The 23,544-nt window shown below is 40.8% G+C and overlaps 8 protein-coding genes across 8 annotated transcripts; 6 read left to right on the top strand and 2 right to left on the bottom strand.

The window, feature by feature from the left end:
* Positions 1 to 340: 340 nt before the first annotated feature.
* Positions 341 to 3,514, top strand: BCR41DRAFT_401659 (hypothetical protein; the record flags this gene model as incomplete). Its single annotated transcript, XM_022029237.1, has 5 exons — positions 341 to 611; positions 749 to 1,024; positions 1,235 to 3,052; positions 3,188 to 3,372; positions 3,500 to 3,514. 5 exons carry the CDS (start codon positions 341 to 343, stop codon positions 3,512 to 3,514), a joined length of 2,565 nt encoding a protein of 854 aa, XP_021875937.1.
* BCR41DRAFT_214399 (hypothetical protein) lies at positions 3,485 to 3,959 on the top strand. The gene has a single exon (XM_022019974.1). The coding sequence runs from the start codon at positions 3,621 to 3,623 to the stop codon at positions 3,918 to 3,920; it is 300 nt and encodes a 99-aa protein (XP_021875936.1). The 5' UTR covers positions 3,485 to 3,620; the 3' UTR covers positions 3,921 to 3,959.
* A 194-nt stretch (positions 3,960 to 4,153) lies between these two features.
* On the bottom strand, positions 4,154 to 4,611 carry BCR41DRAFT_363772 (hypothetical protein). The gene has a single exon (XM_022025943.1). It carries the CDS (start codon positions 4,482 to 4,484, stop codon positions 4,293 to 4,295), a length of 192 nt encoding a protein of 63 aa, XP_021875935.1. The 5' UTR covers positions 4,485 to 4,611; the 3' UTR covers positions 4,154 to 4,292.
* Positions 4,612 to 5,893: 1,282 nt separating this feature from the next.
* Positions 5,894 to 8,196, top strand: BCR41DRAFT_363769 (mannose-1-phosphate guanyltransferase). The gene is made up of 6 exons (XM_022025942.1): positions 5,894 to 6,041; positions 6,143 to 6,246; positions 6,610 to 6,739; positions 6,951 to 7,093; positions 7,272 to 7,829; positions 7,949 to 8,196. The coding sequence occupies exons 1-6, from the start codon at positions 6,017 to 6,019 to the stop codon at positions 8,078 to 8,080; spliced, it is 1,092 nt and encodes a 363-aa protein (XP_021875934.1). The 5' UTR covers positions 5,894 to 6,016; the 3' UTR covers positions 8,081 to 8,196.
* A 729-nt stretch (positions 8,197 to 8,925) lies between these two features.
* BCR41DRAFT_426381 (hypothetical protein) lies at positions 8,926 to 11,342 on the top strand. Its single transcript, XM_022030725.1, has 3 exons — positions 8,926 to 9,263; positions 9,447 to 10,579; positions 10,716 to 11,342. Exons 1-3 carry the CDS (start codon positions 8,938 to 8,940, stop codon positions 11,264 to 11,266), a joined length of 2,010 nt encoding a protein of 669 aa, XP_021875933.1. The 5' UTR covers positions 8,926 to 8,937; the 3' UTR covers positions 11,267 to 11,342.
* Positions 11,343 to 12,677: 1,335 nt separating this feature from the next.
* On the top strand, positions 12,678 to 14,445 carry BCR41DRAFT_314085 (glutamate 5-kinase; the record flags this gene model as incomplete). The annotated part of the gene is made up of 4 exons (XM_022021166.1): positions 12,678 to 12,965; positions 13,167 to 13,277; positions 13,397 to 13,667; positions 13,754 to 14,445. The coding sequence occupies 4 exons, from the start codon at positions 12,678 to 12,680 to the stop codon at positions 14,443 to 14,445; spliced, it is 1,362 nt and encodes a 453-aa protein (XP_021875932.1).
* Positions 14,446 to 14,786: 341 nt separating this feature from the next.
* On the top strand, positions 14,787 to 16,399 carry BCR41DRAFT_379252 (glycoside hydrolase; the record flags this gene model as incomplete). Its single annotated transcript, XM_022027202.1, has 5 exons — positions 14,787 to 14,964; positions 15,147 to 15,698; positions 15,802 to 15,906; positions 15,996 to 16,159; positions 16,262 to 16,399. 5 exons carry the CDS (start codon positions 14,787 to 14,789, stop codon positions 16,397 to 16,399), a joined length of 1,137 nt encoding a protein of 378 aa, XP_021875931.1.
* Positions 16,400 to 18,425: 2,026 nt separating this feature from the next.
* Positions 18,426 to 21,915, bottom strand: BCR41DRAFT_363765 (hypothetical protein). The gene has a single exon (XM_022025941.1). It carries the CDS (start codon positions 21,723 to 21,725, stop codon positions 18,471 to 18,473), a length of 3,255 nt encoding a protein of 1,084 aa, XP_021875930.1. The 5' UTR covers positions 21,726 to 21,915; the 3' UTR covers positions 18,426 to 18,470.
* Positions 21,916 to 23,544: the final 1,629 nt, after the last annotated feature.

The following is a 23,544-nucleotide window of genomic DNA, read 5'->3' as shown; positions in this document are numbered from 1 at the left end:
GTGCCCAAAATTGGTTCAGGTCTGCCTTTTTTTTTTTTTTTTTTTTTCTTGAATGGATGGAAACAAAATGACCGACTGGGCTGGTCTACTTCTCAATCCTTCATTCCCTTCTCTCTTACTGAACATACTTTTTTAATACAGAGTTATTAATATTACTTTCCTTCCGGTTGTCCCTTTCACGAACAACTTCTTCTTCTTCATCCTCTCTGACTCATTCACAATTCTCTAACATTGTTATTTTTTTCCATTGTTGCTCCATTTTCTTTCTTTCTTTCTTTTTTTTTCTTCTCATCTCTTCATAGTGTGAATGGCACGACGTCCCGTCTCAGAGTCCTTCACCATGCTGTCAGAACAGGGGAATCAGTCATTTGATCCTACGGTCTCATTCCGTCAGTCCGACTATAGTCCCACTATGCTTCAACAACAGCAGCAGCAACAGCAGCAGCAGCAACGGCAACAGCAACAGCAACAACAGCAACATTTTGCATCTGGACATCAGCAACAGCATCAGAAACAGCAACAATTTCATCGGCCGGCTCGACCGGCTTCTGAAATCTTGCCTCAGAATCATCAGCATCCTTTTTTAAGTAATAACTTCCAATCTCCAGAAGGTAAGCAAGACAAAAATCTGGAACCCACAACAGAGAAAATACAAGCTGCGATAGCGAACCAGCGGATCATCGAATTCATAGTCCTAGTTTGGATAGCTGATTTACCAATCCAAAAACGATCTTTTCCTTTTGTCTAGCTGAGGCGATCGATAAATGGTTTGAGGACCTTTCTAATTATGAACAGACTCTGGAAGAAATGGCTGTCGTTTCACTTGACACAGTCTTTAAGGACGAACTCTCGACAATTGAGTCTTGGTTCAGGGTCTTGTCAGAGGCAGAACGGACAGCTGCGCTGTATTCACTTCTACAACATTCTTCGCAAGTCCAGATCCGCTTTTTCATTACGGTACTCCAGCAAATGGCCAAAAAAGATCCTGTTGGCGCGCTCTTGTCTCCTTCATACAATGACAAAGGTAATGGAGCTTTACACAGTTTTAAATGGCTTCGACAAAAGCTTACGAAATCTATTGGAATGCTGACTCTTTTTTTTTTTTTTTTTTTTTTTTTTTTGTCAATGATGATGTTGTTGTTGTTATGTTGGGGGTACACTCACATGATGACCATCATTTTCTGAACAAACCTCCTTCCCCTTCTTTTTTATTTGATGCGCAACTCTTTTTTAGATCCTGTACAAAGTCAGCTGCACGGTGCCATGGCCAAGGCTGAAATGGAGGCTAGCCAACGGCTACTGAATGTCCTTCCAATCCAGCCTCCAGCGCCTATCGACCGCCCTGGTCAACGACGACTCTATGACCGCCACTCAGTCACCATCGGAGAGAGCGATGAATATAGTCGCCTATTCCGCAGTCGAGACGGCAAAAGAAATAGCATTGACTTTTTAGGTCGACCCGCCGTCACTAATAATACCAACAATGCCAACATGGCCAACATTGCCAATCAGTTTCATAGTGGTATCGGCCCCAACGGCGCAGTCAACAATAGTACCAACAATGTGAATGGTAATCCTAATGGACAAGTGAATGGTGTCATTGGCAGCAATGCGTTATCAGAATCAATTTCTGCGCGCGTGAATCAGTTTAAACAACCTAGTCAAGGGTCTTTGAACAGGATAAGCACCCCAAATGTGTTTAGCAACCGGCCTAAATCTGTGCATGAGGGCGATGCCTCATCCATGTTCTCTGCTAACTGGAATTTTGCTTCACTGGGTGCAAACCCTATTCCTAGCACCAATGGTAATGGCAATGCACTGACAGCTGGAGCAGGCTCGTCCTCGCTGTCAGGTTCGCCAGGCAACATTGGTGATAGGACCTCTTTTGGACGCCCCAAATCTGTCGGTGGAGCTGAATGGATTTTGAGTGGCTCCTCTACTGGTCACCGAGGCTCGGTGACGGAGGGACTGGACAAATCGTGGACACCTCTAATGGTATCGCCACCTAACATGGGTGGATTTCACAATGGTACCAATGGCACTGGACACAATCTGAGCGCAGGTGGATTCTCATCAGGGTCGGGCTTGGCTGTTGAACGGCCAAAGTCTGTGACCGATGCTGATCTCGCACATTTGAATATCTCTCAATGGATTAATAACAATAATATTCCGAATGGCAACGGTGCTGGTAACCGGACTTCAACTCTTGATGAGCTGAAGGCGAACAATCGTCGCAGGACCCTCCTCAGGCCAAGCGCCATTATCTCGAACGTCCCGGTGACGGTGATGGAGGGCGACGAAAAGCTGTTGAGCGCGAGCGCCAACACGTCCTCCATCAACATTGTTTCAACAATGTTTAATGAATCTTCTAGTTCTGGATCTGAATCGGGACTTGGTCCCATGTCTGATTTAACGGGTATGGCTGGAACCTCCTCTCCTGCAGCATCGCAGGGCAATGCTTCAGGATTTTCCTATGCGGGTTCGCAGCCCTCCTTAAATTCTTTTTCTCAACAACAACAGCAGGCTGTTCAGCAATTGCAAAACCTTAACCTTGAACCCTCGGTGACGGCTCGCTCTACTCAGCAGCCACGTTCAAGGGCGTCTTCACCTTTTGCGTCTCCACTTCCTTCGCCTGTCAAGTCTGGATTCCGCTCCCGGCCGGTTTCGGGGCCCGCATCCCCACGTCTGTCGGCCACTCAGCATCCTTCTTCTGCATGGAGTTCAAACGGAGGGGGCAATAATGGCAATAATAGTAATATAAATAACCTCAATTTGGGGATGGCAGCTGATGGCAGCGCCACAGTTATTCCTACAGATTATAATCAGAAGCGTCATCTGTCTCCTCCTACGCACCAACGACCGCTTCAACAGAGTAACAACTATCACAATCATCCTTATCATAACCATCACTCGTCACTGGATGACGATTATTTGAGTGACACTAGCGACATTTCGAGTTTGGGTATGAATAGCCATCATGGTGGACGAGGTAGTTCTGCCAGTAACAAGGAGAAAAAGCAGCCTGAGGGTGTTGATTTTGAACTTTTACAAGGTAATGTGAAACAAGGATACAAGGATTTTTTTTTTTTTTTTGTCTTTTTTCATTTTAATGTTCATCGAACTGACCAGTTATTATTATTATTATTATTATTATTATTTTTAAAAAAAAATAAAAATAAAAAATTAGATACCCCGGCATGGCTTCGATCACTAAGACTGCACAAGTACAATAGTATATTTGAAGGGATGCAATGGCGCGATATTGTGAACCTGTCGGATGGCGACTTGATCAACAAAGGCGTTGCGGCTCTGGGAGCCAGACGTAAGATGTTGAAGGTTTTTGAGCAGGTTCGAAAGGAAATGCTTTTGCAGGTAAGGATGATAGTGCATAATGGTGAACTTTGTTTTCTAGGAGTAGAGCTCTGACAGATACGGCTATACTGATTTTTTTTTTTTTTTTTAACCTAAACACTATTGCTGATGATGACATGACGAATAGGGCATGGTTGTTTAAAAAGGCACTGAGACACTTGAAGAGTCGAATGTGGATAGTTGATATGGGATGAACAGCAGGAAAGACATAAAGCAGAGCTATATTAGGTGAAAGGGAAGATGGGCAGATGTGGATACAGAGACTAGGCCAAGGACAAGGAATGCCTTTTTTTTTTTTTTTTTTTTTTTTTTTTTTGTTTTATTTTTTTATGTTTGCTTTGTTTTATATCAAGAAGAGAGAAAGAGTTGGCTTTCGTCCTTCGCCGTCCTCTGTAAACCAGCTGAGATCACGCATGGACAGGATCCGGCGGATTTTTTTTTTATTATTATATTTTTATTATATCTTTTCGTACCTGTTTATTATTTATTGCATGAAGACGAAGGATATGATGGGGAAGGGGAGGAGGAAGAGGCAGAAGAATAAGTGAATCATCTGATATGACTTGAAGGCGTGCTCTGTATCGTCCGTTTCATACTTTTTTTTTTTTTTTTTTTTTTTTTATGGTTAACTTTTGTTATTATAAGAAATAGTGTTAGTTTTATCAGCGTCGGTCAATGCTTTTCCCTCAGGGGTTTTTTTTTTTTTTTTTATTATCATTCCTGAGAAATGCAGAAACGATGTGTTGTTCTTGTATATATGAGATAAAGCAAAGAAGACGAAGCTCTTTCTTTTTAGATGATAAGTAAATGTGTAGAGTTTTAAGTGTGCAATTGTATATAATACTAAGATTGTTCTGTTTAAATGTTGAACCATGGTCATTGATCTTATGAGTTCATATGGATTGCATTGGATGTGTTCTTTACTCTAAGCATAGGCATCCGCAAACAGGCGATTGTTTCTCAAGAGTTGATGGTGAATAGAAATATAGAAATATAAAATACAGTCTATTCGTTGGACCGTTGATTGAATTGTCGGATGTTGTAGATCTTTGAGAGCACTTTGAGATTAGAGAAGTTTTTAGTTGGCAAAGAAAGGTAGAAAGAGGGATCATGTAGATGTATATGAGAAATAGATACGCGCGTTAATTTGGGTAAATGCTTAAAAAGAAAAAGCTAAATGAAGAGGAGAGGAATGTTGATTGATAGACTATTGAAAAATGAGCACAAAAGGGCAGTGAATGAGGAACCAAAAAGGTTAAATTAAATTAAGCAAAAAAAAAATAAAATAAAATAAAATAAAAAATAAAAAATAAAGAATAAAATAAAACGTGGAACGTTGTCAAGCAGACACAAGGTTGAACAATATATAACACACTGTGGAATGAGAGTAGACTTGCTCCTCGCCTTGCCTTGTACACGAACAATTAGATGACAGAGCTCTTTTTAGCAATGGTGCAAATGGAATCAACTATGGGAAGGGCATTTGCCTTTCAACATCTGTGTATAATATATAATATAATGGACTACAGCCCTGAGTTGTGTCGATTTTAGATCAAAATCCATATGCTAAAACCCAGAGATAAAAAAAAAAAAAAATTCTATTCTTGTTCGTGCCTCAAACCTTAAATTGATGGCTCCCCAATCCCCATCTTTTATTTATTTTAATTTTAGATGAATAAATATTAACCAGCAAAACAACGAATAGGGCCAATGTGCTGTACAGTATATAACATGTAGAAGAAAAAGAAAAAAAAAGAAAGAAAAAAACGTGTGTTCAAATTCTGTTTTAATACATCAACATATTATATTATATTATACCGTTGCCTACCTGATTCGATCATTAGCCTCAGTTCAGCCTAACTCACCTAACTCAGCCTAGGTAATCTATATAGCAAATGAGCAGAAAAAAGGAAAAGAGAAGGGCGAGAGAAGAATACGAGGGTGAGTATGGGAATGGTTAGGAGGAAGGGTATGGGGTATGAGAGCAAGTATGAAGGAGAGAACGTGGAGAGAAAGGATAAGTGTAAAAAGAAGAGATGGGTGTGAACAAAGGAGAAAGAGAACGTCCATTCATCCGATTCATGCATAAAATATACAAGTACACAGAACAAGCATGAATTTATGGATTTTACTCCCGTTGACTGAACCGAAAAAAAAAAAAAAAAAAAAAAAAAAAAAAGAACGAACATGAATGCGAATACAGCCCTCCCCTTCTTTTCCGGATAGACCCTCTTTTAGACCATCGCCCATAGCCAAGCATCTGTTTTTTTTTGTTTTTATGACAGGGGCAGGGGATTTAGAGTTTCCAAGCATTCTATTACTCTATTACATATGCTTCATATGCTAATCACGCTAACCATGGTGATAACATATATATAATATATACATATAATACATAATATATATAATAATAATAATAATAGTAATAGTAATAATAATAATAACAATACAGAATAATAAAGAATAAAGACTTGTCTCAAAATCAAACTGATTCGTTGATAAAATGTTCTCAACTTCCGCCCGTCCTCCTATTTTTTCTCTTCTTTCCTCATCATTCTTCTTTTCTTCTTCTCATCTTGCATTCATCTTTTATCTCTCATCAACCTCTGTCTATATTTATACTCCATCTTATACATAATACATCATGAAGGCCCTTATTCTCGTCGGTGGTAAGTAAAAAAAAAAGAATTACAAGCATTCGAGATGGAGAAAAAAAAAAAAGGTTCTTCATCTAACAAGTCTTTTTTTTTTTTTATTGACATAATCTCAGGTTTCGGTACCCGTCTTCGCCCTTTGACTCTGACCATGCCCAAGCCTTTGGTAGAGTTTGCTAACAAGCCCATGATTCTTCATCAAATCGAGGCTCTGGCTGAGGTAAACATCAACTCGATCGATCAGATTTAAACGTGTGCGTGTGTATGCGTCCCATGATTTTTTTTATTTTCTCATCTCTCAGGAACCATCTTTGAGAATGGAACACATTTCCATAAAATTCATCAGCCGAGAGATGCATGGACAAAAGAAAACCAAAAAAAAAAAAAAAAAAAAAAAAAAAGCTACCAAGACGCGTATTTTTTTTAATTTTTTTATTTTTTGCCTTTTATTTTCTCGTGAGAAATGGAAACGAGCATGCATGGCAGTTTTAATTCCCAAGTCAGATAGTGGAATTTGAAAGATTAGGAACTAAGAGACTGATGTAAAAGCGTTTTTCTTTCCTCTATTATTGGATATACTTAGGCTGGTGTTACTGATATTGTCTTGGCTGTCAATTACAGACCTGAGGTCATGGTCTCAATTCTTCAAAAGTATGAGGATCAGTACAATGTCAAGATCACCTTCTCTGTCGAAACTGAACCCCTTGGCACAGGCAAGTTTTTTTTTCTTCTTTTCTTTGCATTATCAATCGATCATCTCTAGTTTAAACTATTTCTTGCTCTTAGGGAGTTGCTTTCTATTCTTCCACAAGACTGACCTGATTATCATTCCTCCTTATCTTCCTTAATATCCCGGACAATGCTTATTTCCTTTTTTTTTTTTTTTTTTTTTCCGGTCTCTGGATTGATGGTATGCTAATATAGCTGGACCTCTGGCTCTTGCTCGTGATATTCTTGGAAAGGATGACTCCCCGTTCTTTGTCCTCAACAGTGATGTTATCTGTGACTTCCCCTTCCAGAAGCTCAAGGCTTTCCACCAGGCTCACGGAAATGAGGGAACTATTGTTGTAAGTAACAGGTTTATCACATATATACCCCTGCTCACTTATATCCCTCTTTTGCTACATTTAATGCTCAAATCTTTTTCTAATGTTCATCATCAAAATTCGATGGACTTGAATATTCATCCTAATTTTTTTTTTTTTTTTTTTTTTTTTTTTTTCCTGATGTGTGCTATCATAACAGGTCACCAAGGTTGAAGAGCCCTCCAAATATGGTGTTATTGTGAACAAGCCTGAGAGCTCTATGATTGATCGCTTCGTTGAGAAGCCTGTCGAGTTTGTTGGCAACAAGATCAACGCCGGTATTTACATCTTCAACCCCGCCATTTTGGACCGCATTGAGCTCAAGCCCACCTCTATCGAACAGGAGACCTTCCCTTTGATGGCCGCCGACAACCAACTTCACTCCTTCACTCTTGAAGGTTTCTGGATGGATGTTGGTCAACCCAAGGATTTCTTGACCGGAACGTGTTTGTATCTCTCTAATGTCAATAAGGTTAACCCAGGAGCTTTGGCCAACCCCAACTCCGGCTACGTTCATGGTGGCAATGTCCTTGTTGACCCTACTGCCAAGATCGGAAAGGACTGTCGCATTGGACCTAACGTCGTCATTGGACCTGGCGTCGTCATTGGTGATGGTGTCCGTCTCCAACGCTGTGTCCTTCTCGAGGGTTCATCTGTTAAGGACTTTGCATGGATCAAAAACTCCATCGTTGGTTGGCATTCGACCATTGGTCGCTGGGTATGTCCTTATCGATTATCTTTTATTTTTTATTTTTTTATTTTTTGTGATGAAGGAATATAGAGCACGTGCTCTTCCAAGATGAGATGCTAATTTATCCTATTTTGTTGTCACCGCAGGCTCGTTTGGAGGGTACTTCAGTATTGGGTGACTATGTCACCGTAAAAGATGAGGTCTATATCAATGGTGGATCCATCTTGCCACACAAGTCAATCTCGAGCAACATTACCGAGCCTCAGATTATTATGTAAAAAAGAAAAACAACATCCAAAACGCCACTTTCAAAAGAATGAAAAGATGAACTGTGGAGAAGAACGAATCAAGCCAGGACACAGAACAGTCAAGACATACAAGCTCTTTTTTTTTTTTTTTTTTTTTTTGTTTTCCTCTTCGTTAATATCGAATACCACGACCAAGACTATTATTACTTGTAAAAAAAAAAAAAAAAAAAAAAAAGAAAAGGACATTGAAGGAGAGGAAAAAAAAAGCGGGTCTTTTTTTTTTTTTTTTAGGTTGTTCTGTTTTATTGCTATTCATTGTTTTGCCTGACATAATCCTCTCTCTCCACTGGGTTTTTTTTTTCAACTCTTTTCATACAGCAACCTGCACTACACATACTTTTATGTTTGTTCTTTGCCTTTTTTTTTTTCTTAGTGTTTCTTTCATAGCTTATTAAAAATTAATTCTTTTCAATTTTTATTTTATGAGTGTATATTTGTGAATATTTATGTGAATACGTGAATATGTTTATGGATTTTTACGAATGCTGTGTTGTCGCAAAGTGGGAAAGAACAACGACCCCATGTCAATCTAAAAAGTCTAGTAATACATGTACAATGTGCAATTATCAATTAGAGAGACCTGTCAGATTTGACAATCTGGAAAAAGTCAATTGCCCAAAGAAAAATTTTCCTCCCTCTGTCCTCGCATCTCTGTTCCCAACCATTCTCATATCCCAACCTCCCTTTTTTTTAAGTATTAATTGTAATTACTATTATCATTCAAATTCCAAACACTGCAGTTCTCTCCCTCTTTTCCCTCTCATTCTTCTTTTAAACCCTCTCTAATCTACTTCAATCTTTTTTTTTTTTTTTTTTTTTTTTTGGTCATGAGTCATAACCATCACAAATCAGCGGCCACGCCATGGAATGTAAATCTGTCCTATGCACTGGACTGGTCCATTGTCATGTGTGTACCCATTGTGTTGTTGACAGGCCGTCATCTGGTCAAGACCTTTGGACATATGACGACTGATAGACAAAGACAACGCCTACAACAACGACAACAAGACAGCAATAGAAGTGATGGTAGTGATAATAATAATCATAGTCATAATAATAATAATACAGAGGAGGAGACAGCTGAACATCGTATGAGACACCCACCACATCATACGCCACAGGAATTAGATCCAAGAGTTGACATACCGACAAGGTACATCTTTTTTTTTTTTTTTTTTTTTTTTCCTCACAACCAATAGACATAAAGCATTAATAAACAACATTTCGCACAGACGACAAAAATACGCCATATTGTAATATACTCACTCTTCCGTTGCTACTGTATTTTATTTCTTTTTTCTGTCGTAACTGTCATCCGTTCCTGGAAATATAACAGCCAGCAATCCATCTCAACCTCATCAAAACGATGGTCCTATAGTCGTTTAGAGAATTGGATAGTCAACAAGGCCTCTGCGACATTATACCTAGGATCATTTGTTCATTTGGTCGCTGGTGCGACCTTACTGGCTCTGATCTTTCTCTCCATTCTAGCAGTCTTGCTGCTGATCAATGGAGATCTGATGTTGAATTCAAACCGAGCAGGTTATTTGGGCCTATCCTGTATTCCTTTCCTATTTGCATTCACGGGCAAGAACTCGATCATCTCTTTGATAACAGGAATGTCACACCACCGAATTAACCAGGTCCATCAGTTCTTGGGCCTATGTCTCTTTATCCTGGCCTCTGTCCATATGGGATGCATGTTTCATGTGTGGTGGCCCTGGAAGATACTGTTGCAACAGCAATTGGAGACAGAAAGGGTCCGGTATGGTCTTGCAACGTATACAACGCTCTGTTTGATCGTAGTGACAGCTGCATGGCCAGTTCGTCAATGGGCCTATGAAGTCTTCATAGTCAGCCACACGTTGTTCTTGGTGTTTTTGGTCCTGGTGGGACTTCATACGCCCTATGCGATGCGGTTTACGGCTGCGGGCATTATTTGTTATGTGCTGAATTGGCTTACTGGGTGGTGTATAAAGACCCATTTGGCACAAGCACAAGCGACAGTCTTCCAAGGACGACTGACAAGGTTGAGGATGGATAGAGTGGTGAACCATGGTCCAGGCCAACATATTTATGTCTGTGTTCCATCGATATCCATGATTCAATGGCATCCCTTCACGATCTCGAGTGCTGGTAATAGTCGTCATACAGATACTCTCAATGATGACTCCACCATGATGACAATCCATGCCAGGGCCGTGGGTGGCTTCACCCGAGAGCTATGTCGTTGGCCAGAGAATGTACAGCGACGGGTGATTTTGACAGGGCCATATGGTCAAAGTGTGAGCGTAGGTCAAGGGCAAGATACATTTAAAGTGGTCTTTGTGGCTGCTGGATCAGGTTTGGCTTACATTGTCCCTATTCTGATGGACCTGCTACAAAGGAGAAAACGTCTGGAGTGGCTAAGAGACAGCAGTAGTAACAATGATGCTTCCGTTGAAATCATTTGGTGTGTTCGTGATCCAGGTAAAGAAAGAATGAAAGAAAAAAAGAAAAAAGAAAAAAAACCCCCTTCTATTTTTTTTTTTTTTTTTTTAAAAAAAAAAAAAAAAGTAGAAGCATTACCATTTATTTATCTCTTATGGTTATTTATGCTTAATAGACGAGGTCCAGTGGTTTCAATCGGAACTGGAGATGGCGTTGGATGCTGCTCAAGGGCATTTCGATCATGTAGATAAGGAGAAAGATGATGTGGAGGATGAGGATGTGGATTTGATAACTGCAGGATCAATAGATATTCGGTTGAGAATGGTGATCCATTATACAACCGTTGCATTTGGTAATCAAGAATCGCTTGTAGTACCCGCACCTATCTCGTCTACATCCCATGTGAAAGAGCACCAAGAACAACAAGAACAGCAAGGTCAACAACAGGTCTCAGATGTAAGCCAGATGACATCATTAGCAACATCAACCAGGGGATCGCTCAATGTACCGTTTGCAGGGGACGACCGGGTGAAGTGGGTGGGATCGCGATTGGATGTGAAGTCATATATCAAGAAGCAGATCGAGGGTATTCCACGTGATCGAGCGATTGATATTGTTGGGTGCGGGCCCTCCTTGATGTTGGCAGAGCTGCACAATGCGGTAGCAGCCAAAGAAGAACTTTTCGGGTGCCGCGTGAACCTTCATACGGAACGATTTTACTTGTAAAAAGACTCTAACAAACCTATTTTATAATTTTTCATTATTAAGAGATAAAGAGATAAAGAGATAAGATATTCAACTGATAGTTTTACAATGCCAATGTGAATGCCATTGTCAATTATACTAACCATATATTATAGCGCCATGTGCGCCAATGCTGCTGTGATAACGGTAGTGTATAGGTATAAATATATAAATATATATATATATATTAATGCACTTTCTTTTTTTTTTTTAGTGCATTTGTGTATAGAGATGCAAATGTATACCTTAGCCTTAGTGAATAACCTTCCAAAAGGTGATGACATTTTCTATTTTTTTCATGGTCCCGACTCAGGAACACATAATTGTTTGGATGATGGCAACTGGCTGGGTACCAGTACAGGCACATGTATACACAATTGTACAGACTCCTTTTATGTACACGACACGTACATATTTAGTCTTTCTATCCTCTGTGATATTCAAAGCATTTTACTAATTAGCTCTTTTCCGGAAAAGCCTAGAGTAACTAAACACTACCTTTTTCCTTTTTCAGATGAGGGGAACAAGATACACGTGTAAGTATTAATGTACAGATGTACAGTTAGTGTATTGTATTAGGTATCCAGTCTATACTCTATTGTATATATACAGTGTAGCCACAGCTACCCTCACAGATACCAGAAGTAGAGATCAAGAAATAGCAGTAATGGGAGACGAACTAATGATTTTTGAATCAAAGTGGATTCACTAAGCCGTAGACCGGCTTGGTGAAGAAATGATGTAGAAGATCACGTACAGTGATGTCTCTCTAAGAGCGGTGTTTTGCCTCTGTTTGAGAAGCACAGTAATTTACCTTATCCAGTTTAAAAATGTTGCTTCTCCAAGACAGATGTTTTATCTGTTAAAGAGAGACTCGACTATAAGGGCAGACAGGACGACGCGAAAGGGTTCCAGAGATCAAACAGCCTTGCTGTAAAGGGGATAGTAAATGAATGTATCGTAGATTAGACATATATCAATGATAAACGCTGAAGGGAGAGCTCAGTCTAGAACAAAGACGGACTGTATTGATTAATGTAAACAAATGATCATCAAACATCGACAAATTGGGATACCATTTATTGATTCAATTCATTTTGAATAGAGAATGACTCAACTGCCATCCATCCGGGTTGAAAATTCTCCTATTGGATCATTGGACTTTTCGGACTGCTGTCCCAAATCTCTTATAAAAAGGGCAAGAGATGCAACCCAGCGTTTTTCTTCCCAACTTTCTTCTCATTCAAACTCGACTTTAAATCTTCTCACCTTCTCATTCAAAGCCAGGCGTCATATGTCCTCAGCCAAAGTAGAAACAACAACAGGAGTCGCAGCATCAACAACGGAAACAGTGAAACCCATTGATAATATCAATCACAACTTCGCTAGCAACATGGCCAGACAACAGCAGCAACAACAAACCAATAACAGCATCAAGCCCGTATACAATCAATGCAAAAAAAACGGCTCGTTGACCATTGTTATCAAGCTGGGCACATCTTCCATCTGCGATGAGGTTACACATTTTCCTTTGCTCTCGACCCTTTCAATGATCGTCGAGACGATCCTCAAACTTAAATCATTGGGACATCGAGTGATTCTTGTCACCAGTGGTGCCATTGGTGTTGGTCTACGACGTCTGAACTTGCCATCCAAACCAAAGGATCTTGCCCAAGTTCAGGTAATGGATGGTGAAGTATGCGCTAACGAAGTATGGTCATGCATAAAAGGAGGCATATTTTTAAGAAGCTTAAAGATATGATAAATGAGGGTAAATGGATAGGGAAAAAAAAAAAAAAAAAAAAAAAAAAAAAGAGGAAGAGGGAGGTTTTTTTTTTTTTTTTTTTTTTTCCTAACCGAAAATATATTATTCATTTTTTAGGCTATTGCGGCTGTAGGTCAAGGACGATTGATGAGTATGTACGATGACTTGTTCAGCCAATTCAATCAGCCTATTGCCCAGATCTTGTTGACTAAGAACGACATTGCAGACGTAAGTTAAAAAAAAAAAAAAAAAAAAAAAAAAATTGTTGTTTTTATGCTGTTCATTATGTACTATTGCATTTGATCTAAAAACAATTCTGTATCCTTATTCTTTATCAAACATAATAGCGAACACAGTACTTGAATGCCTGCAATACATTGGATTCCTTGATGGAAATGGGTGTGGTACCAATTGTGAATGAGAATGATACGATCAGTGTTTCTGAGATTCGATTTGGTGATAACGACACGCTGTCAGCGATCACAGCGGGTATGGTTCATGCAGATTATCTGTTCCTGATGACAGATGTTGACTGTCTCTACACAGACAATCCTCGTGTCAACCCAGATGCCAAGCCGGTCTTGGTTGTTGATGACATTGCAGCATTGAAGGAAAAAGGTGAGTTTTTTTTTTTTTAAGAAAAAAAAAAAAAAAAAAAAAAAACTGATCCCTAACTAAAAATACTTGTTTTAAATATATATTAGTGTCTGTGACTACACCAGGATCATCACTTGGAACAGGAGGAATGATTACAAAGCTCATTGCAGCAGAACTGGCGACTGCAGCAGGAGTGACGACTGTGATCGCTCGTGGATCCACACCTCAACGTATTTTTGACATTATTACTCTACCTATTCAGCGTACAGGATCAGCATCGCCCAAGCTTGATGGTGATTCATTAATCACTCAAGCATATGATTCAACCATTCCACTTCATACCCGATTCCTTGCCAAGGATAATCCTTTGGTAGACCGCAAATGGTGGATCTTGCATGGACTGCATGCTGCAGGCACTATTTACATTGACAGTGGAGCCTACAAGGCCATCACAAAGGCTACTCAAAAGTCGTCACTGTTCGCAGCGGGTATTGTGGACTGCAAAGGCAGCTTTGTAGCTCAACAAAGTGTTCGAATTGTTTATAGACCTAGAGACTTTATCAAGAGAGATGGGGGAGGTAATGGATTGTCAACAGCAGAAGGATCAGAAGCAGAAGGAGATCACAATGAACCTGAAGAAATTGAGGTGGGCAAAGGTTTAGTCAACTATGCCAGCCACGAGATCCTGAGGATCATGGGATGCCAGAGCAGTCAGATCATTGAGCGTCTGGGATATGCAGATGCTGAATGTGTCATCCATCGTGAGAACATGACGCGAACCAAGCTCACCAAGCCTTAAAAAAAAAAAAAAAAAAACAGCATTTCATTTATAACCATAGAAAAAATTGAGAACACACTATTAAAAAAAAAAAAAAAATTGCATTTAAAAATTGACATTAGACCCTGTACTAACATCACGCTCTTAGGAAGAAAAAGGAAGACGCGCGTTCATTCATGCATGAAATCAATTCGACCTTTTAATTCTCATTCGTTCTGTCTTTTCTTCCTTTCTTTCTTTCTTCCTCTCTTCCTTGTCTCTTTTCTTCAATCCTTTCCCACTTCTTTTTTCTTTCTTAATATTGTTTCTTGATTTTCAAGGGTAATAACTCTTAAAGTGAAAAAAAAAAAAAAAAAAAAAAAATGGTGTCCATACCAAAGAGTCAACCCATCAAAAGCCTAAAAGAACTGTTGGCGTGGCAGCCTGGACAGGATGAATACAATGTTGCGAATACGCCCTTGCATCTACGGCCTTCACCAACACTATCAGCCAGCCCTTACTCTGATTGTCGAGTTATCGTATGCCACGATATGGCTGGAGGTAATTTTTTTTTTTTTTTTTTTTTTTTTTTTTTTTTTCGAAGCCTGTTTCCAGGACAGACAAAAAAAAAAAAGCAATTAAACGTCTAATCCTCCCTCCATTTTTTTTTTTTTTTTTTTTTTTTTTTTTTTTGGCGTGTGAAAACCTGTGCATGAATGTACGTTATCTGATAAATCTTTCAGGATATGCGGAAGATGCATCACCACAGGGAAACAGTTACAGCACACTATACAGCATCCAATACTGGAACCACGTTGACGTGTTCATTTACTTTTCGCATTCCCTGATCACGATCCCGCCTGTAGTATGGACGAATGCAGCGCATAGAAATGGCGTTCGTTGTTTAGGTACCATCATCACAGAATGGTTACCTGGTGTCTTGGTGACCGATGAAATGGTCAGTGGGCCTGGTCAAGCGTTTGTAGACCAAGAAGGGAACGACATAGTGGACCGTCGGTTTTTCAGCCGGGCCTATGCAGACAAGTTGGTCCAGTTAGCAGTCTATTTCAAGTTTGATGGATGGTTTATCAACATTGAAAGCATTTTGAGAGGTGGAAACAAACAAGCTGAGCAGATGTATGCTTTTTTGGCTTATCTGAGAAAACGACTTCATGAGGCTATCCCCAATGGTGGAGAGTTGATTTGGTATGACAGTGTCATTTCTTCGACAGGCGAAGTCGCTTGGCAAGACAAATTGTCATCGGAGAATTACAGATTCTTTGAACAGAGCGATGGTAAAGATGAAAGTGGGAACATTAGGAGGGAAAAAAATTAAGCAGGTGAACAAGCTGAATCATTGCTGAGTCGATCTTTATTTATCCTATTCCTTTCTGATAGGCATTTTTACCAACTATACGTGGAAGGAAGGCTATGTGGCCGAATCTGCTGCCTTGGCAGGCTCCCGGAATAGAGATGTTTATACAGGAATTGATATCTGGGGACGTAAGTCATCTGTATTTTTTACTTTCTTTTCTGTACAGTGTGACAAAAAAAAAAAAAATCCCCGTGCTGACATATTGTATGTATAATAGGCAACACATTCGGTGGTGGAGGATACACAGCTTACAAAGCTCTGGAAGTAATTCAACGAGACAAAACCTCATGTGCTTTATTTGCACCAGCCTGGACCTATGAGTTCCTCGATAAAAAGGACTTTCTGACTAACGATCGACTTTTCTGGACTGGCTTTCATGGGGCAGGCCATCATATTGAGAATCTGCCCCTGGCATCGTTCTACAAAGCCAGTTACCGATTATTGTCTGGTGACCTTGGACGAAACCCTAATGACAAAGATAAGGATAAGGATAATAAGGCGTTCCTGCCAATCTCTGCCTACATCCCAGCAAGACCCTCCGGATGTTCGAGCTGGTTCTATTCCAACTTTGATCGAGGTTTTGGACATGGTTTCTGGGTCAACGGCAAGGTGAGAATCTAAAAAAAAAAAAAAAAAAAAAAAAAAAAAAAAAAAAAAACCTGTCATTTATACAAAAATAGCAGTAGCTATACCATCAGTACCATTATTGACGGTATATACTTTTGCCTTTGCCTTCATAACTATTTAGAAAGTTTCGAATAAGCCTTGGTCACATTTGTCGCATCAATCATTGTCGCCATCCATGACTAAACGTATCTTTGAAATTGGCGAGGATTACATTATCCATGCTACCCCATTGTTGGATCCCAGCCGTAAAATCCTTTGCTGGGCTCTGTCACCGGAGCTTGCCTATAATGGAGGGACATCTCTCTTAATCCAAGAGTTGACTACCTTTGGCAACATCCCGACTTTGCCGGATCCGCCAGCACCATCCTTACTGCCATCTGTGAAACCTGGACTTTCGACTGTAAACCCTAGGTTACAGCAGCAGGAATCATCAAGAACCATCTTGGTCCCACTTTTCAACACTCAGATACCCTTGCTTAATGCACAATATTCAGCTGTAGAGTTGATTTACAAGCCGTGTCTGGACACGTTCCAAGTCGGAATTCATTTAGGTCTCTCAGCCGTAATAGCACAGGATGAAAATAGTAACGATGATGAAAGTGGTGGTACAAAGAAAGCCCAACAGCAAGATATCCCAACTAGAACCAGTATCAAAGTCGGCCGCAAGCTCGCCAGATCCGAGCTCTACCCCATACTGCGTCCTAAAGTCAAGGAGCATGAAGTAAAAGCTATCGGCCAAGGCCACTCTACTCCCTCAAACGTGTCGTCGGAATTATCCTCACCATCGTCATCAACAACCAGAACAGTACTTGGAGCTCTGTTGACTTTAGATGATTCTGAACAGTCCGATAGTGACGCTCCTGAATCTGCATTCGCTATTGCATTGCCCCCACCCTCTATTCTGAATTCTGGAAACAGTACTGATAGTGACATGTTGTACTCTGTGGAGCCTCTTGAGGAGGGTTGGCAGCGTTTGACACTTCATATGTCGGGCATTTTTGATCTTCACAATGAAAGCCAGGATAAAAGCAAGACAATAGCCTCGTCTGTTGTTGTGTCCCAATTGGGCATTACCCTCAACTATAAAGCGTCTTCATCATCCACACTATTACGAGATGAAACCTTAAGCGCTTCATTCGAAGAAAAGCAAGAAGAGTCACGCCCACTGATCATTTTAGGGTCGCTCTCATTGATGCCGACACTGAAAAGTAGATTTAATGAATCATGTATACAAGGAGTAAGAGCGGAGGAGACTCAGCTTCAATCAATAGAGCGTTCAAAATCCTGCGTCCTAGGACAAGAACAAGCAGTCGTTGTACCCGATAAAGCCAAAGAATCCTCCCTTCAACTTTCCCCTCTAATCTCGATCTCATCGGCAATCATCTGGGATATTGGTTATCGAATAAGCTCATCTAGTAGCATGGCAGGCAATGACCTCGGAATCGAAAGCTATCCTTTGGAGACAGTCAGCACTATAATGTCCGCGCGCACATCTATATTCAACACTACCGCCACTTTTGCAACAAATGAAGACGCCGATTCTATTTCGACCGGCGAATACAGTCATTACTGTATTTATTTATCCCTGCAGCCTTCAAAGAATGACATTAAGAAGAAAAATCAAAATAACAACAATATATCCGAAAAGCCTGTTACAAACCCAAGCGCTGCTGCAGTGGCTGAAACAACCAAGGATGAAGTTGAAACGGATTACATAAGTACAAACATGGACGAGCCCATTCATTGGGTATTCGTGGGCACGGCCTTCACTAATCGGTATCGGATTTCCAATTTCGAGTTGGCTCTCAACTACGACAATTGTTCCTCTGTAGACACCCGTGAATCATTGCTTGCTTTGAAAGATGATAAGAAGGAACTATGGGCATGGGTTCAAGGTGTTCGCCGAGATGGACAAGCAGATGATATTTCAATGTGGGGAAAGGTCAAACTTTGTTGAAGAGAATATGTACAAATTTTTTATTATATAGATATATATATATTTACAGAAATAGAGATAAACAACAAAAAGAATAAAATAAAAACAAAATAGCTTTTTTCAGTGCATTTAAACAATTACAAGACTGCGATGCTCCTCTTGAAGATGGATCCCCCACTTGTATGCCAAAGAATCACACACCATGATCTTTGGGAATCGAGAAACTGGCGGAGTCATTGTCACGGCGGTAGCAGTGGGAATAAGGGTGGAATCAGTAGCCATAGTAGATGGGCTATTAGTTGTTGATAAGGACGCTCCTCTACTTCTGGACCCAGCCAGGCTTCCAAAGCTCAAAGCCGAAGATGATGATGGCGACGATGATGATCCTGTTCCGGGACTCGCTGTGGAGCCAGAGGTGGTGGATACGGTGGCGGATACAGCTGCGGCTGCGGCGGCCACAGCAACTGTACCCGGGTAAACCAAACGAGGGAGACGTGAACAATGATATGAGAGAGCTAGATCCGTGAGTTGCGGACAGAATCGGAGCAACTGCAGGTCAAAATAAGCTACAACTGGACCTCGGAGCGACATTGTACGTAGGCGAGGCAAAGGCCAGTTCCAAGTTAGGAATGAAGGTGAATGAGTCGTCCAAATGTTTGAAACCATATGACCTGAAGCAGAAGGACCAGAGAAAGATGTTGAATCCTGAAGGTTATTATTACCAGTACCACCTGTACCACCTGCACCATGGATGCCCGTCAGAATCTCCTGATGCCACATTGAAGACAACTCTGGGGGCGCATTGAAGGGATCGAGGGTCGATTGTGATCCTGTGGGTGCTGTGTTATAGTGATTCACCTGCAAAGGGTCCTGTATAAGGCTGATTCCAAAAAACGAGGTCGATTGTGGAGGATCGTCTGTGATGGCAAAGTGTGGCGGAGGAACCTCAAAATGAGCATCCGGTGGCTTAGTAATATCCGAATACATGGAGACTTGGATAGATTCCAATGTATCCTGGAAAGCGTAGATCACATCTTTAAAAGCAGCGACCACATCGGGTGTATGGCCAAACAAGGTCAGGCTCTTCAACGGAGGCAAATTGATAATCTCACCATGACCTCCTTCTGCTTGCCTATCTGACCAAAGTGAGGCTGTCCGAGACGAGAGCAAATTTTTTCGCGATCGAGTCATTGTTGTTGGAACGAAAGCGTCGTTCATGGTCGAAGCCATTGGCAATGATGATCCTGTGATACCCATGAGTGCATTTCGCCTCTCGACAGCCCAGGAAAACAACTTTGGATGAGGCACAATGATAGATAGTTCCTCAAGAACCGGACATCGCTTCACTAATTCGTCAAACATGTCAGGTCGAGGCACATCCATATGATGGCAGATCAGGAGTTTCCGTAGATGATCTGTGCAGATCGACTCTAATCCTGAGAAGACTCCTGTCCAGATAGAAAGATCCAGCACCTCGATCCGGTCCATCGTCTTGATGATCTGCAGCACTGACTTGGACATGTCGTATGAGTAATGGTACGATTGGCGGACTTGAATCTCACGCAACTGACCCGGGAAAGCCTTTTGGTGGCGTTGGATAAATACTTGGGGCACAGACACGGTATTGTGCATAATCGTGTCCGCATGATCAATCACAATCCTTCTAAGACCTGAAAGTCTCTCTGGAATGCCCGGAAGGAGGACATTGAGTGATGGATGATACCAGTGCGAGCAATTCATACCTAGTGAAAGTGTCTCCATCTTGGCTGATGTGTAAAATAGCAAGACCAACTCCAGAAAATCAACATCCTGAAGATCCCAAAGATTTCTGTTTCGCTTGGTACGACCTCGTCTCCACCGTCGGAATCGCCCTCCACCAGTGTTGCCACCATTAGAGCCAGTTCCGTTGTTACTCCCACCGTGTCGAAGGCTAAAGGTCATGTCCATGATTCCATCCTCATCATCATCTTCAAGGTCATCCATCAAGTCATGGCGAGTGTCGGATATAAAGGTTGAATTGACACCATTTTGATCAAAGTCTCCTGCCTCTCCTTGTCGATTGAAAGTAGGATGTTTGCCCATGATTCTTTTTGATGTCTTCTTGACCAAATCTTGCAGACGGGCATGCCAGGACGGTCGTGCATCACCAAGGATTTGATGGACTAGAGTCATGTTGGAGGCTGCAGACCAAGAGCGTACGTCTGTGTGAGTAACGTACGACAAATAATTGACCATGGGCGGCGGTTCACTGGCGAGACGGATGACGGTTTTGGCCAATTCAGGGGGGAACTTGAGCTTGGAAGTGTTTGGTCTCCCTAGTCCCGGGATCTTTCGCGTCTCCGGTCGTTGATTCTCAGCATCCCAAACAATAGGAATTTGCTCGATCCGAGTTTGGGTAGGTGTTGATGATGGTGGTTGAGCTGATAGCCTCTTATTGCCTTTAGCATAGGAAGTTGATGATAACTCCCCACTACAGCTGTTGCCTAGTTTGTGGAAAAGAGATTTGAGAATGGAGCGATCACTGGTGGATTGATGTGCACTGACGTTGATACGAGGATTGGGAAGGATGACGGGAAGAATAGAAACAGTAGCTCTTTCACTTTCATCTACTCGCAGAGATGTATCAGAAGAATATGTCTGTTGTTGTTGGTTTACAGATGCCTCCGCGATAACGACGGATATGTCATTTCTGTTCATGATAGATGTCGATGTGGGCATTGTTGTTGCTGTTGCTATTGCTATGGAATCGTTTGGCAAGTCTTTATCACTACGCCGTACTACTGTGATTGCTCGACCCAATGGTCCTGGAAGCTTTCGACTGACACTACTGTTGTTGTTGTTACTGTTATTATTATCACCACTATTGCTGTATTTAGAATGCCTTTTTTTTTCCATCTGGGGATCAACAATGGGTGTGACCCTGTTGATAGTTCTGGTACAGCATAAAAGAAGAGTCCGAATCAGCTTCGTCTGACGCTCGATCACGCCTTTGTAAACTGATCGTTTCCAAACCCATCGGGCTGACAGGCGGAAGGGGTCTCGATAGAGCAGTGGTACAACAAGACCAAAGAATGCTTTGTTGACACACATCAGAGGATAGAGTTCTTGAATTGTTGGAATAGCGACCCATTGGACTATTAATGCGAGACACTCGGGTGGTAATAACATAAGATTTCTAGGGTGCTGAGCAAGAATTAAGGCAGTTGGGGTTGTTGCTGTTGTTGCAGGCGTTGTTATCGTCGACATGGCTGGCGTTGAGGACATTGATGATGATGGTGCTTTTGTAGGCGATAAAATTTGGTCAGAGTGCTCAGATGAATCGACTGTAGCGGCTTTTGAAGAAGAAATTGTGTCTGAAGTGGAAGTAAAAGAAGTAGTAACCATTACGGTCGACGCGAGGTGCGCGGGGGTATTAGAGACTTGATATGCAAAGATGTGAAGAATGAAAGAGGAGAGGGAGGAAAGGGAGAGAATGTGTTTTGGAGGATAGAGTATGAGGGTGTGAGTGTGACAGTGTGAGAGAATGTGAGGTGTGAAAATGATATTTTTTTATTTTATGTATTTTTTTTTTTTTCCTATGGTTATATATCACCCCTGTAGGAGTTGAGAACAAAGAGAGCAAGTGAAGAAAAAGAAAAAAGATGAATAAATAAACAAAAAAAATAGAATGAGAATGAATGAAGATGGGTGAGAGTGGGAGAAAGATGAAGAAAAGGATTGAATGCTTTTTCCTTTTCTTTGTGAGTAACCAATGTCACACTAGAAGTGAAAGTGATCAAATATATCAACTTTGCAAAGGTTAAGAAAGAATGGGAAACCAAAAGAGGACAAAAAAAAAAAAAGATTGACCATGCGGACTAAATTATTGCAAATGCTGTTGATGTGATTTTTAATTGATTGGGATGAATTGGTGAGTATAGATCAAAGGACTTTTTCAGCTTTGCATGGCTTCCATGGTTGGAAAAGTCTGCATGGTCTGCATTGGCCTGAACAATCTGCAATGGCTATCTTTCCCTTTGTTTCTTTTTTCTACCTTTGCCCTCGGAGTACCTTTTTTTTTTTTTTTTTTTTTTTTTTTTTGGTTCTCTCAAAATCAAACTTATAATAGATCATTCCATGATAACCGCTTCCGCTTTTTTTTTTCTTTTTAAAAAAAAAAATGGATATCCTTACATACTTCCTTTCCCTCCCTTATTCACTCTTCTGGTAGAGTCTCTCCTCATTTCTATAACTTTTGTCTCCTTTCTTTAGATCCCTCAATAAGCCCTAGCCTGGTGTTGTGTGTTTTAGTTCCTGGCACAGCATTAGGAAAATAAAAGTATATTTTTATAAACAACGGCGATTGCTTGGTGCCTGTTGTATTGCCATATCTACCTGAACTTTGCAGTAATTAGCAGAATTGTTTGGTTTCTCTTGAATGACTACCATCCAGAGCAACTAGTTAGAATCGCAGGAGCTCACTCCATTGTCCAAAGAATAAAATTCGACTGGTAGCTAGCCCAACTCTCAAAATGTGATGCAAAATAACGCTTAAAGACACTTCAATATAATTACAGCAGCTTCTGAGACGCAGAATAGATATACTCGTCTCTTAAATATACTGGAAGATGCAGAGTTTATTCCTTGAGCTAAGCTTTTTGAAGTTACGCCAGTTATAAGTAAATACATATTGTCCCGCTACTCTCTTAATCCCAGCACTCTCTCGATCCAAGGGCTGTGACATAGCCATCAAAGGATACATGTTTGTCAACACTGAAACATCCCTTGGGGAAGCGCAGGAATATGTTAAAAGTACTGTTCAAGGAGCGCAGGATAGTCAATAGCATGTGGTAGTGTTCAGATTCGGACAGTCGTCATGTTCAGATGGATTGCAAATGAAGTGAATTTATGGCATACACAGAGATAGGCCTCAAATAAGGTGAATACATGGAATAATAAAGAAGAGTTGTGATAAAGTGCTTCTATCTAATAGCGTCTCGAGTATAATCTATATGAGTGCCGCTTCTGAGGAATATGCACACCTTGTTAGGCCCAGTGGAAGTTTATCCAGGAGGCGTGACCAGCAATAAGTTTCATCGTATATCCAGGATGCAAGATACATTTGACAACCCAGGCAGTAATGAATATCAGGCTGCTTATGAGAAGCTCCCTGCATCAAGTCAAACTAATTCATGGAACTACAAGAGGTATTTCCATATGCACC

The sequence above is a fragment of the Lobosporangium transversale genome, assembly GCF_002105155.1.
Source record: "Lobosporangium transversale strain NRRL 3116 chromosome Unknown BCR41scaffold_66, whole genome shotgun sequence".
Lineage (NCBI taxonomy): Eukaryota > Fungi > Mortierellomycota > Mortierellomycetes > Mortierellales > Mortierellaceae > Lobosporangium > Lobosporangium transversale.
This window is presented reverse-complemented; position numbering and strand designations above follow the sequence as displayed.